Raw genomic sequence first — 14,792 nt, forward strand, 5'->3', positions numbered from 1 at the left:
CATATCGTTATCGCGATATGATTTTTTGCCATATCGCCCAGCCCTATGTGATCGTTACGAAAAAAACATCGGATTAACCCAAGATTGGTAACATAGAGTCCTTACCTCACATCTGATGTACTGCAAAAAGAATAATCCAATACCTGATCGCCATTCCAAATATTGATTCGCGGTCGTCTGTCCAACGTTTATCAACCAAAACACATGAATCCACGGTGCTCCCAGTGTCCCCAATCCGTGTGTTATAATGTTATTCTTGCCCAAGAAGGAAAACCCGGACCGGAATTCTTAGATCGATGCACAGCCCAAACCAGAGGGATTCCAATTATGTGCAATACCGGCCGCAAGGCGTTAGGCGGCGGTATTGGCCTTTTGCGATCTCAGACCCATTCCCAATGATAACATCAGGCTGGATGTATGAAAAATGTATGGATATAGCGAATAAAAGAAATAACGATTAAAACCCGACTTTTTTCGTCATTGCCGCAGAATGAGTTAAATAAAGGTTGTAATCTGTAAATTGATTTAGATAATTTGATCATTGAAATGATCAAAAAATTAATTACAGGATTATTCCATTGCTTAACACTATGATCGCCGCGGACGAGTTTTCACGTCATTCCTAGCCATGCTCATTCTGCCGAAGACGCCGTAACTCGTCTTTGATGTCAATATTTCAAAAATCTGTCATCGAAATCATATTTCCTTTCCGGAGCCCTGAGACACACTGCTGATCTCCTCTCAACTATCTAGCGGTTCAAGAGCGCCATCTGGTGGCCGATCGGCAGATCGCCAACTGGAAATTAACCTTTGAACCGGTAGTGCTCATCCATATGTGGTCCGGCCACTCGCTATCGTTAGAGAGACTCCGTATTGACACAGTGAACATCGAAGGGTGCAAATAACTCGAAAAAACAACATGATTTGGACGTATATACTATTATACAACCTGGAAATGGATCGGGCATTTCTCCATCCCATAATAGAAAAAATTCTGTTCCAGGCTCATCTGCCAGCGGCGCGAGGAAGCCACGGTAAGATTCAGCGTTATTTTCTAACGTCTTCTATACTAACTGATCTGATGAACATATGACCCACTCTGGATGAATCATCTAACGCTGCCCACGGAATTATAAACGATCCCCCGCCCATCCGGTCATCATCAGATGATGCGTAGAAACGTCTAGAACCACGTCCAGTTGAAATTTTTTATCTCGCACAGATTCCTACCAAACTGTATTTGATCATCAATATAATGCATTTAGGGCTATAAATCACGTTCTGAAGAAAGCTGCAGAAAACGATAAAAACATACTTATACTTTAGACCATATTTTAGTATGAATATGTGAATGAAAAAGTTTAACGTTGCTACACCCTGAACAATACATATAGGACATTGAATGGGCCGTAATAATGGCAATTTAGCAATAGAATTTAAAAAGTTATAGCCCTGCAAAGAAGGGGAACTTCTCCATAGACAAATAGAGCTGGCGAGGGATGGTAAATTATGAATTTAACCCATGGCGATTAAAGTGTTAATTGAATGTTAAATTACATTGAATTATATGTAAAAATACCTCAAATTTAGAAAGAATATGTAAATTAATTGCTTTTCCACTTTGTTTTAATTGGGGTATTTTACTGTAATTTGACAGTAAGTATTTGGCAACCGTTGCTGCCAGACATTTAATTTTTTTTTATACATTTCTTTTCAGTGCAGGGCTTTTCCACGCCTAGTGAACCATTACGTGACCCATTTCAGTCTCTTTGTTTTTTTGCTGACTAATAAATTAAGTTTGACGCTGAATCCACTTTCGTTCAGGTGCCTTACGAAAGAAGAGGATAAAAATAATTTGTTTTAACGTTGTTTTCATTGTTCAAAAAAGGTAATTCAATATTGTTCTTCTTAAGCTCTCCAATTGATTGATTGATTGATTGATTGATTGTATTGGATATAGCAGACATAAAACATTCAAGGGACAACATGTAAAAGTGAAGAACACTTATTTCCAACATGGTCCCTGATAGCATAAAACAAGACCGACAGTAACACATAACATTAACAACAATACTTCAAGTACATTCAAAATGTAAAAATCACAATGAATTATGTCCTACTGAAATTACAATTCTGTAACACCTGCCTGTCTGTCTCACTATCCCTCTATCTTACCCCAGAGGTGACCTGACATCTAAAACCCTCTATCTTACCCCAGAGGTGACCTGACCCGACATCTAAACCCCTCTATCTTACCCCAGAGGTGAGCCCTGGCGTCTAAACCCCTCCCTGGATTCAGACAGTGTACCACTAGTGGGAGGCTACTCCACAGTAAGGTCCCTGTATAGAGCAAATGGTTCAGTTTCAGCTGTTCCACTCTGAGCTGCACTGGCAACAGACCTAACTTCTTCTTCTTGAATTTGTCACTTCCCACATGAGTTGTGGGGGTTACATTTAGTTACACGTATTTAGCATTACAAACTGTGGTCTGATGGCTTTCTTTTCATAGAGCTTGTATTATTTGTGTTGTATTTTGTTAATTTCTTCCTGTCATTTGTAGTTTATTTACTTTATTTCCTCTAAACTTAAAGCAGTATGGCATAGTGTTGTCACGATACTGGAATTTCTAACTTCGATACGATACCTTGAAAAGTATCGTTATTCGATACCATTTTCGATACCACGGGGAAAAGATTTTAATCTTAAAATATAAATTTCTTTATAATTTTAATTTTTAATTTTTTAGCTTTTGTTGCTGGTCGATTCTCCTCACCTTCTCTCTGGTATTATAAGAGAAGAGAAATATAACACTTTTAAAACCCTTTGTTTTAGGGCTGGGTAGGGATGCTCGATATTGGCTTTTTTACCGATACCGATATAGTCCAACTCTTAATTTTCGATACCGATATCAACCGATACCGATATATGCAGGGTTTCCCCCCCCAAAAAACTGAATACTTTCAGGTAATTAACATTACATATGTCTTGTTGTGGAATTAACATAACATTATGCATACTTTTGACAATAAATAAAATCAGAATTTGTTCTTACTTGCTTGCCTGAGTAAATAAAGGTTATATCGGTTACACTAACGGTAGGCCGATATGGCCTAAAAATGTAATCTCAGATTTTTTATTTTTTTAAATCGGATTTACGATTTTAATAGATTTTTTTCTCTTGAAAACTAGAAATCATTCAAATAACCTTTGTTTTTTGTAACTGAGGGGTACAATTCCCTGACTGTATTACTAGATATGATACTTACTACCACTACCTTTCTACTTAATATTCGGCCACCCAGTACTCGGCATAAATATATTATGATGAACACTGTCACGTAGATGAAACGGATCCAACACAAATGTACGAATTAGAAATAGGTCTTTATTTCTACACAGCGATGGTGTGTAGAGCAAGCACTTAATCAAATCAATCACATTTATGAATGGGAATTAGTATGCACTTTTATGGCAAGAGTATTCGTCGGTATATCAATAGAGAATGTCCAATCTCTGAAGGCGCAGGTGGTACATATACGACCTGGAATAGTTAAGGAATAACAGCAATGATACTTTAATGATTATAGACTGGATACACTAGGGGGGGGGGTTAATCCGGTCGCTTGTAAGCCGACAGGAGTAGGAAGGGGGGGGGGTAGAGTCCGGCTGCCTCATCCGGCCAAGGGTATCCCAGGTGAACCCACTGTAGTGCCGTTCAATGCGCCGGCGATCCTTGGACCGCAGATGAAAGCAGATGGACTCTTTGTGGGCCGGCGTCCTCCGGTCCACGGAGGAGAGACGTGAAGCGACCTCGTCTTGCAGAGCGTCTCCTCACCTTGCGTCCTCTCCAGGGGGGGGGGTTCCAACACACGGCAGTGTCGGGGGTCTTTATCCATGGAATAATCAACGTATACAAAGCATAATCCGTGCCTGGGAAGGCGGGCTGTCGTCGGTAGAATAATCCGGTATACAGGTCCACTCGCTCGTCGGCTCTGGGGCTCCTCGGGTGCAATCTCACATGGGGTCGATCATCCTGGATAAGCAGCCAGTTTTCTGCCCGAAACGATGGGGTGCTGACTACGGTAGTATTCTCACCGCACGAAGCACTATATATTAACAGACTATTATTAGCTTAATAGACTACGTCCAACTCGACGATATAGTGCCAAATATGACTATTCAAATATTAATATACACGATGTCTCAATACCGATGGTAGGCCGAACTTGGCCTTACTCCCACACGTGGCGTCGCGGGGAGGCTTTACGTCTGTGACTCTATTGGAGGGTAAGAAACTGGACTGAAAAGGAAGTCCTACTTTAGTAGCGCAGTATATATACGCACTATGAACAAATAGTCCCATTAGTGGTGCGGTAGCCAGATTCCTACGCGGAACTAGGGCTTGTTCGTACATGTTGAGCGGTACGTTTGAACTGGGTCTGGGGGGTATGGCAGCCTGGCACCAAGGTCTCGACCAATAGTAGAATGGAGACTATTATGGGATGTTCAGTAGGCTAGAATGGATATTCAATGCATATTGTACAAGGAATATACAAGGGATATCAGGGAATATTAGAAAATATACAAATACAATTAAATATATATATATGATAAATATATATATTCGGTTTAATCTGGCCCTTCACAACATTTTTATTTGACAAAAAAAATCAAATCAAGATGAATTTCCCTATTGGGATTGAAGTGCAAACCTAACTTTCACCATTCTTAATTAAAAAAAATATTTATAATAATATATATATATAAAAGGTTACTCTTGATCAAACAAAAATGAATGTCCCTATTGAGGATTAATAGTGCAATAACTTGCTTTTTCACCAAACTTCATTAAAACAAATAAACGGTGCCTCTTGATCATCAAACAAGAATGAATTTCCCTATTGGGATTAATAAAGTGCAAATGTAACTTTCACCAAACATCACTTTTTGTAAAATAAAAGGTGACTCTTGAAAAATAAAAAATAAATACAAAAATTGAAAATAGAAAGTATAGATATTGCGGGAAATTAGTATTGAAACTGTTTTAAATATTCAGAATCGATATGTATCGAAAAATCGATATTTTTGACAACACTAGTATGGCATAAGCCTACTTATAATATTTTTTTATATTGATGTAATCTGAGTATAATTTTGCTTCTTGGAGAATGCCACATGCAAGCCCCTCATTGTGGATTATATTATATGTAATTGTTTTTATATGAGTAAATAAACAAAAGAAATAAAGCATAACCTGCAGCTTGTGAGAACCCTGCATGATAACCTGCTTTTAAAAAAATATATATTTTAATGGAATTTCTGCTTTATTAGAGTGAGTGATGGGGAACCAGGGGGGGAGGGATAGGGATGGGTACCGAATTCGGTACTTTTGAGGTACCGAACCGAAACACGTCGGTACTACCGAGTATCGATTCAAGTGAGATACCGAAGGAAAAAATAATAATAATAAAATATCATTTTTTTACTTTTTTTTTTTCATGTCAACATTCACACGCACAATATATGCTTACCTAGGATTTGACTTGATTCAACAACAAAGCAGTCGGAGCAATGGCAAGCCGAAAACTGTCGAAATTGTAGTTATTTGAAGTTTGGATTATTTTTTTCACGACTGATGTAGTAAAAAAAAAAATTGAGACTAAAGTACCGAAAAAAGTACCGTTGGGTACCGGTATCGATTCAAGTACCGTATCGGTTCAAATGTGAAAGGTACCCATCCCTAGGGAGGGAGAAGGAGGATGATGTGTATTATACAAAGGGTTCAACTTCAAACCATTCAGACGTTGCAGTTAGCATGGCCAGGGGGGAAATATCCAAATAATGGATCAAATAATTTCATTTGAATCTTTTCATCTATGCCTTTTTTCAGATGATATGTGTAGATTTTCCGCTAAACGTTATTTATAGTGCGCCTCTTGTCCCAGTTTCACTGAGTTTCTGTTACTACTACGGGGAGTGCAGCGTAGAGTTCGGGGCGATTTGGACACATGGTGGTGCTATAGACCTGTTCGCGGTCAGACTCAGTGTGCGCGTGGTGCATCATCGTGGGCAGAAAGGAACGTAATCCTGGTCAGAACAACGGGGCAGACTACAATATATTTGCATTTTAATCAATCCATGCCAAAGCTAGATGTAAAAGGTGAAAGACTCACTCACAGCCATGCTGATTTGGCAAAATAACATCCAGCCGTTTTCATTTTAAACATCTTTTAGTCAGGGGAGTGTCATGGTTTCGCCATAGAGCGGCAGAGCCCCGTCGTATTATTTTTGCGCGGCAGCTCGCGCAAGTCCGGGGCAACTTAGTCACGTGACTCAGTTGGTATTGCTGATTGGCTCGAACACGGTATGTTTGTAAACAGCGAACAGGTCTATAGTTTGCATCTGTCCTGCGCATATCGAGAACAGGGGTGCAGTCGTGCACACACGCGGTTACACGGCGTGTTACTAGATCACTGCGGCAGAAGTACGCGCGATCGCGCACGGATGTGTACTCGCGTGTACGCGCACACAAAAATGCGCTCTATCCATTTGTTGTGCGCTAAGTACCCGGCCACCCATAACAAAAGCGCGTCTTCAACCACGCCCCCGCCCGCAAATACAAACAGATCATTTGACAATGATCCCACTGTCCCCCACAACAGAGACAGCTGTGCTGCCACTCCACAACAAGGCAAGTAACCGCATTTAAAACAGCTTTTCTTTTTTTCTAGTCTATAGGCCCTAATGTATTTGTCCAGATTGACTAAGGTAGGCTATTTGCCTGTTTGTTTATCTTGAAATAAATAATCGTGGCACTGGAAATAATCATGTTTTAATTCAATGTGATCACTGATTAATCTTGTACTGACAAAATGCAGATATATTCTTACAAAGAAATGTATTTGCCACGCAATCACATTGGAAGAATAATAATACAATCATTCAGTACATTGGAATACTGACAAAGCCATACTTGGTAATTTACTGTACAACTGGGTTAGGACATTTGTAGGGGCCAGTTTCGAATTGCAGTCTCCCGTAGTTGTTTTTTGAGTGTTTTTGAAAGTGGGTAGTGATTCACATTCCTTTACAGCTTTGGGTAGAGCGTTCCACATTGAATCCCTGATTCCCTGCCCCCTCATCAAGTTTGGTGTGAACGATGGGCTGTGTCTGTGATTGCCATGGAATGCCATTCCATCCATAGAGGCCATTAGTGACAGTGTCATTGTCTTTTAACCATATCTGTTGACAATATAATTTCTTTATATATTGAAGGCTACATCCTGCTACCTTTTTCAGCTTCGCTATTTATAAAAAAAAAAAAATCTGTTCTGTGCGCTAGCACGTACCCGTGCGCACGCGCGTGCGCGGCGTGTTACCAGTTCCCATATTACCACTGCACCCCTGATCGAGAACCAGTCACCCCAACGACTCCACACTGGGTGGGTGTATACTATACACTGTATAGCTGAGGGAGTGAGCTGTCACAGCATTTGCTGTGAATATTCATGACCCCTAGAGGAGGAAACCTATTTATTTCGGCGACCCTGTGACCTTTCCTCTAGCGCCGCCGTCAGGACAAACTGAGAATAGTTAAAGAAGCGGGCATGTCACCCGTTCAATCCCCTGGACCAGCAGGAAATATCTGGGTGGGGGATTGAATGAGTAACACTCACCCCTCCCTCGATATCCACAGGAAAGGTCATGCGGTCACCAAAATGAAAAATGTTTTCCCTCCAGGGATCATGAATATACAAAGCAAATATTGTGACTTGTACAACTAACGAGTCAAGAGTGTGCTCCATTCCAAGCTATCAAACTATCAATGTTGATTTCAATGGCGGTTTCAATGCTGTTTTTCTCTTCATGTTTCAATGTAGATTTCAACTGTATTAGATAAAACGCAGTTTTGGGTCAACTTGCTGAAAAATAACCATGAGCTGAACACTGAAGATGAAAAATGTCATTCCTGCCTGCCTGTCTGTCTGTCTCTTGTTTAACATAATATGAACATTGAGAGCGTACTAAAATCAAAGAGCATTGCAATAATCCTACTCCTAATATAAAAATATTGTACATGAATGATAAATAATGCAATAAAAAACAAAACAATAGAACAGTGTTGGCCTACACATTTTCAGAGTGTGGTGTTAGTTCCCCACAATCTGAAGGAATTTCGCAAGACACACCCCTTCCCAAATACCCCCCCCCCCCTCCCTCTACACACACACACACACACACACACACACAATGAGGAAGTGGTTGAAAAACGCAGGTAGCTCAATACAGCCTACGCCTCAAGGCAAGTAAATGAGAATTTGTATCTTAATTCACCTGTCTGATTCAATAAAGGTTAACATTATTATTATTATTAATAATAATAATAATAATGTCACTTATGTTCTACACTGCCATGGGAAACGTTGGTGGAGTTGATTATTAAAATCAATAACAATTCATATAAAGTAAATTACAAAAAAAAAAGTACATCATCCTACCGTGTAGTTCTTTGGGAATATCCGTTTTATCCTCAGCCATGTTTGCCCAAAAGTGTGGACTTTACGAAGAGTTATAGAAAAAAAGAGCACAATCTAATAGACTCTAGATAATAACAGTCCTCAACAACACTACTACCTGGCGAAGACCCGTTGTTTACTTTCTGCATCCAGTCCGGCTCCTGGCTCCGAACGACGCATGTTTACACCGACGCATTACCACCAGGTTGAAATGAAGAATACCACGAGTATGAGAAAAAGGAGACAAACTACGAGTTAAAACAACTTCGTGCTGCGAGTATTCGCCCCTCACTTGCAGCTGAACAAAAAAATTCCACTTTCCAATCAAGTGATCCCTCCTCTCTCGCTCTCTCTCTCCACACCAGGAACAGTTGGCCCGTGGCGCTTGAAGTTGGTGAACTGCGACACCTGGTGGCTCCAAGATAGATTACTTTATTAAGGACATTAGATTACACTTATTGCTCCATCATACAGCACAAGTTGCACAAGTACAGTACAACGAAAATAAGTTGGCATCTAACCAGAGTGCAAGGTAACAGTAAAGTGCATTAACAATAACAAACAACAATTAACAATAACAATTAACAATTGCATATCGTATATGTCACAAATGTAACAGTACTATATACCTGTATGTCATGTATGTCCCTATGCCATAAATGTCATGATGTCATATGTTGTGTATGTCATAAATGTCACTATGAATTGAAAATGGGGGACCCTGATGTAAACAAGACAAACGTCTTTCTCTGGTCTCAGCCTCTCCCTGAACGTCAGCAAAACAAAGGAGATGATTGTGGACTTCAGGAGGTCGGGGGTCAAGGACTACAGCCCCCTCAGCATCGACGGGGCACCGGTTGAGAGAGTCAACAGCTTTAAGTACCTCGGAGCCTACATATCCGAGGACTTGACATGGACCACACACATTGACAGTGTTGTGAAGAAGGCACGACAACGCCTCTACTTCCTCAGGCGCCTAAGGAAGTTCCAAGTCAGCCAGAAGATCCTTAAGAACTTCTACTCATGTACAATAGAGAGCATCTTGACCGGCAACATCACCTCCTGGTTTGGGAATAGCACTGCACAAGACCGAAGCAGACTACAAAGAGTGACACGTTCAGCCGAACGCACAATTGGAGGGGGGCTCCCCACCCTCCAGAACATTTACTACAAGCGTTGCGAGGGCAAGGCTAAGAGAATCATTAAAGACTCCAGTCACCCGAACAACTGCCTCTTTGAACTGCTGCGGTCAGGCAAGCGATACCGGAGTCTCAAGGCGAGCACAGAAAGACTCAGAAGAAGCTTCTATCCCCAGGCCATCAGGCTGCTAAACGAACAATGAATGAACACTACACAACAACAACCACCAAACGCACATAGCACACACATCCACACGCACACACTCACTTTAAACAAACACACTGTAGCACCCACTCCACACACTTTATAGCACACACCCACTTTAAACAAACACACTGTAGCACCCACTCCCCACACTTTATATTTATGGATGAAGGATTGCACTACAACTCGTACACCTTACTGTAAATTGTACCTAAAATTGTACCTCATCCCATTTCTGCTTTGCACTAGATAGTACTGTACATTAGTACACTGCATAGTATTGTGTATTGTATATTATATGGTAACTCAGAACATTGTACATATGTCTATACCGAACACTGTGACCTCATTTTTCTTCTTCTAAATTCATGCTATATTATGTTATTATGTTATTTGATACTATCTTGTCTAGCACAGTCTCTGGAGCGTAACAGTAAGAAGCATTTTGTATGAAAGTATTCTGTACTTCTGTATGACAACTATTAAAGAACTTGAACTTGGTCTGCATCCCCTGAATTTCCCCAAGGGGATCAATAAAGGAATCTTATCTTATCTTATTGTGTGTATTGAGCCGTACTGTATTGTACCCATTCTGCAATCTGTTACATAAAGTTTTCATTCATTCATTCAATATACAGTGTAACTAACAAGTGATTAAATGGAATATGTATAACGAAGCTACTGAGTAAATATGCTGATTTGATGTATGTACAGTAGGGGTGTAACGGTACACAAAAACCATGGTTCGGTACGTACCTCGGTTTTGAAGTCACGGTTCGGTACGGGTTTTCGGTACAGTGGGGGAACATTTGGCTTTCCATGTTCCACTCAGGGGTGATGTAGTGTGCAGTAACTAATTGTACTTGTAGGGCTGTCAACGAATATTCTATATTGAAATTAATAATCGACTTGTAAAGAAATTAGATTGTGAAAAAAACAGCCCCCGGTGGGTGGTTAACATACCGTTGTATTCGTTCGGTACACACTACAGCCATTCGGTACGGTTCGGATATGTGTACCTTTACACCCCTAATGTACAGTATTACAGTGATACAAGTACACTATGGTAGTACGCCATACTGTCCAGTAGTATAACTAATAACAGGGTAGGTATGTGGCAGATGTATAGTATAGTGTATACAGTGCACAGAGTGGGTAAGTATAAAGGTATGTAAACAGGAATATATGCAGATATATTCATACAGATATATAGTGTTATTGTACATGACTATACATGTTATAATCTACAAAGGAAGAGATATTTTCCATGAGAGAGGGTAACTTGTGGATTTTAGGCAAAGTATATAACAGGTGTGACTGGACCATCATTCTTGTTGATATCTAGATAATACTTGATGTGGAATAATTTGACCAGATATTATTCACAGAGACGGCCTTTAAGGATAGAGTTTACTGACAGAATGACACGTTTGCAACACCTAGCTCGCAGCAATGGAGCTGTGCTTCAGTCATTCAGTCTCACTCTAGTAACACTAAGACTTTATAACGTGTCTAGAACATTATGTCATTACATCAACACATTATCATTGTACATAATAAAGAAACAAGAATCAAGAGGTTTATTTGTCACATACATACCAGGGCATACAGTAAAATGTGGGTGGTCATGCCCGCATTGATTGTGCAAAATACAATAATAAAATAGGCATAGAATAAAAGGAAATAGGTAAGACACGAGATCTGCAAACAATCAGTGAGACGAACAAGAAAGGTACGCCATTTTACAATGTGTATTTTTGGGTGGGTGTGCGTCCACAAAATCAGCATCTTCTGGCCACATGGAGCCTTGCCTGCATAGAGAGAGAGAGAGAGAGAGAGAGAGAGAGAGAGAGAGAGAGAGAGAGAGAGAGAGAGAGAGAGAGAGAGAGAGAGAGAGAGAGAGAGAGGAGAGGGGAACTACAGTGTGTCTTATGGCTGCTCTCCAAGTACAGTAAACCCTGCTGATTGCGCTGACTCATTCTATTTACCTAACTTGGGACCGGTTCCTAAACGGACTTGGCTAATGGAAACCAAACCCTAGTAGTACATAATGAGAAATTGCCAATCTGGATAGTATGTTTATTCATACTCTGTGAGTTGGTGTGTGTAATTGATGCATTCAAAAAGAGTACCACAAGGGTTTGGAAGTGGCTTCTATGCAAATTTGCCACACAGTGAGAAACATTAAATGGTAAATGGACTGCATTTATATAGCGCTTTTATCCAAAGCGCTTTACAACTTATGCCTCACATTCACCCATTCACTCACCGATGGCATAGGCAGCCATGCAAGGTGCCGACCTGCTCGTCGGGAGCAATTAGGGGTTAAATGCGAGATGACTGCTCTATCGCCTGAGCCACTGTCGCCCCATTCCTATCATTATGCCCCGATTCTATCATTACACGTTAACACAATGACTGGTACTCATGCTTGACAGTTGCTCAGAGGAGCTTTTAGGTGTTTTAATTTGAATCTTAATTTGAATATTTACATTATATATATTAGATTAGATTTTAGATCTTTAGATTATATATAGGCCATTTTTACACTCCACAGTGTTCATTAATTTTGCATTGTCCCATCCAAATAAACAAATTAAATAAATAATATAATTAGAGAGGGCATACAGTACATACCCTCATCTTGCACCTTGACCTTTTTACACTGCCTACTTGCCCATATGCACATGCCCAGAGTTAATTATATTGTTATATTGTTTACACTGCCTATTTTTTATTCTATTTTTATTTTAACTTCTCCACTGTATGCTAATTTTACGACCTGTATTATGTCTTCTACTACATGTACCTCCCCTCCCCCCTCCCCCATGCTGCTATGATGCCTGAATTTCCCCAAGGGGATCAATAAAGGAATATCTTATCTTATCTAATATAATCATATATAATCTAAGCGGGGTGTATGGAAGGTTCTCTGAACCATCCTACTAAGGCAGATGACCAGTGTGTCAGCAGGTAGGCGTAGGAGTGCTGTGTAGGAGTGCTGTGTAGGAGTGCTGTGTAGGAGTGCTGTGTAGGAGTGCTGTGTAGGTGTGCTGTGTAGGAGTGCTGTGTAGGAGTGTTGTGTAGGAGTGCTGTGTAGGAGTGCTGTGTAGGAGTGCTGTGTTGGAGTGCTGTGTTGGAATGCTGTGTAGGAGTGCTGTCTAGGAGTGCTGTGTTGGAGTGCTGTGTTGGAGTGCTGTGTTGGAATGCTGTGTAGGAGTGCTGTGTAGGAGTGCTGTGTTGGAGTGCTGTGTAGGAGTGCTGTGTAGGAGTGCTGTGTAGGAGTGCTGTGTTGGAGTGCTGTGTAGGAGTGCTGTGTTGGAGTGCTGTGTTGGAGTGCTGTGTTGGTGTGCTGTGTTGGCTCCATTCTGGGTGACACTCAGTAAGCAGCTGTCCACATGGGAGACAACAACACAGTGGTTTGAGTATGAGGACAGACAAGGCGTGTTGTTGCTTCCTAACATTAATATATTATATTATAGTATATAGTATAGAAGAAGAGGTCTTTATTTGTCATGCAGATGAACACACACAGAGGGGCGACACACAGGAACACACACACACACATTGGGTCGACAATGAAATGTCTCTCTGCACTTGACCCATCCCGTCGTCCTTCCCCCCAAGGCCAGCCGGGAGCAGACATGGGCTGCGGCGTGGGGCCGCACCTAGGGACCAATCCAAAGTGCTCCTGTTCGTCTTCGTCAGGGACGCGACAGCGTTAGCGATCTGTTCTGCATGTTTTTCCATTGGGTTTATCTTATCGGGAGGGGAAACCCTTGCGATCACAGGGAGAACATGCAAACTCCACACAGAAAGGCCCGGGGAGATACCCCATCCGGGTACCTGGCAATGCTTGTATTATGTATATTATAGTATATTGTGAGGCAAAACATAATTACACGTTATTTCAGAGAACAGGACTTGAAGAATTGTACATCCAGAAGCATGATTAGTTCAAGTTCAAGTTTATTTTTGTCACATATGTTTTGTATATATATTGTCATTTTATATTTTGTATGTTTTAGTTTCTTGGCTCCTAGGCCTATCACAGTACTAACACAAGTAGTACAGTGAAGCAAGTGTACTGTAGTGTGCACATTTGTGCAATTTAGTAGTGTGTGCAAGTTTGCACAGTTTAAAAATAAAAATTATAACAATGACTAACAAATGAGAGGCAGAAAACACAAAGGGCTTATTTTGAAGCCTTCACCTAAACAATTAAAGTTTCACAATGTTGTAAAAAAACTGAATAATAATTTGAATATAAAAGTGATGGCAAACTAATAAGAAGTAAATATATAGGGCGGGTAGGTGGCGTAGCGGAGATTGCGTTCGTCACCAACCCCGGAGCTGTGAGCTGGATTCGCCTGTTCGAATCCAGCTCACAGCTCCGGGGTTGTCACCAGCTTGGCTGGCCGTTCACACTAATACAATTGGCAGTATTAGAGGGTGGGTCCGGGTTGTTGTAAACAGCGACTCCTACAGTTCGGTCGGGGCGCCTGCTAAGCGCGGATAGGACCTGAGTGGGATAGTGTGATCCTTCCACACGCTACGCCCTCTCAGGGAGGATCCGCGCTGCCAGGTGAAAAGAAGCGGTTGATTGGCTAGACGTGTGTCGGAGGAAGCACGTGATAGCCTCCACTCTCCCAGATGATCTGACTGTGGGGGGTAAGTGCGCAGCGACCAGGAAGGGGATTGGGAATTGGCATACGACATAACATTGGGATGGGAGAAAATCGGAGGAAAATGGAAGAGGAAAAAGATCAATAAAATAAAAAAAATAAAAGAAAATAAGTAAATATATATCGTGTGTTTGTGTGTGTATGCATGCATAAATTATTGTAGACAATACATGGGAAAAAGATACAAAACATTAGTTAAATGGTTATTCAAGCATCTCTTGTAACATTTTAGTTTTCTTCTTCTTCA

At 40.9% G+C, this 14,792-nt stretch overlaps 1 protein-coding gene across 1 annotated transcript in view; it reads right to left on the reverse strand.

The window, feature by feature from the left end:
- The window catches only part of carmil1 (capping protein regulator and myosin 1 linker 1), a 175,194-nt gene extending 166,399 nt beyond the window's left edge, over positions 1 to 8,795 (reverse strand). The window contains 1 exon segment of the mRNA XM_084311676.1: positions 8,499 to 8,795. Coding sequence (XP_084167802.1) covers positions 8,499 to 8,538 — 40 coding nt within the window. The 5' untranslated portion in view covers positions 8,539 to 8,795.
- Positions 8,796 to 14,792: the final 5,997 nt, after the last annotated feature.

This window comes from Notolepis coatsorum (assembly GCF_963971535.1).
Source record: "Notolepis coatsorum genome assembly, chromosome: 4".
Taxonomy (NCBI): Eukaryota; Metazoa; Chordata; class Actinopteri; order Aulopiformes; family Paralepididae; genus Notolepis; species Notolepis coatsorum.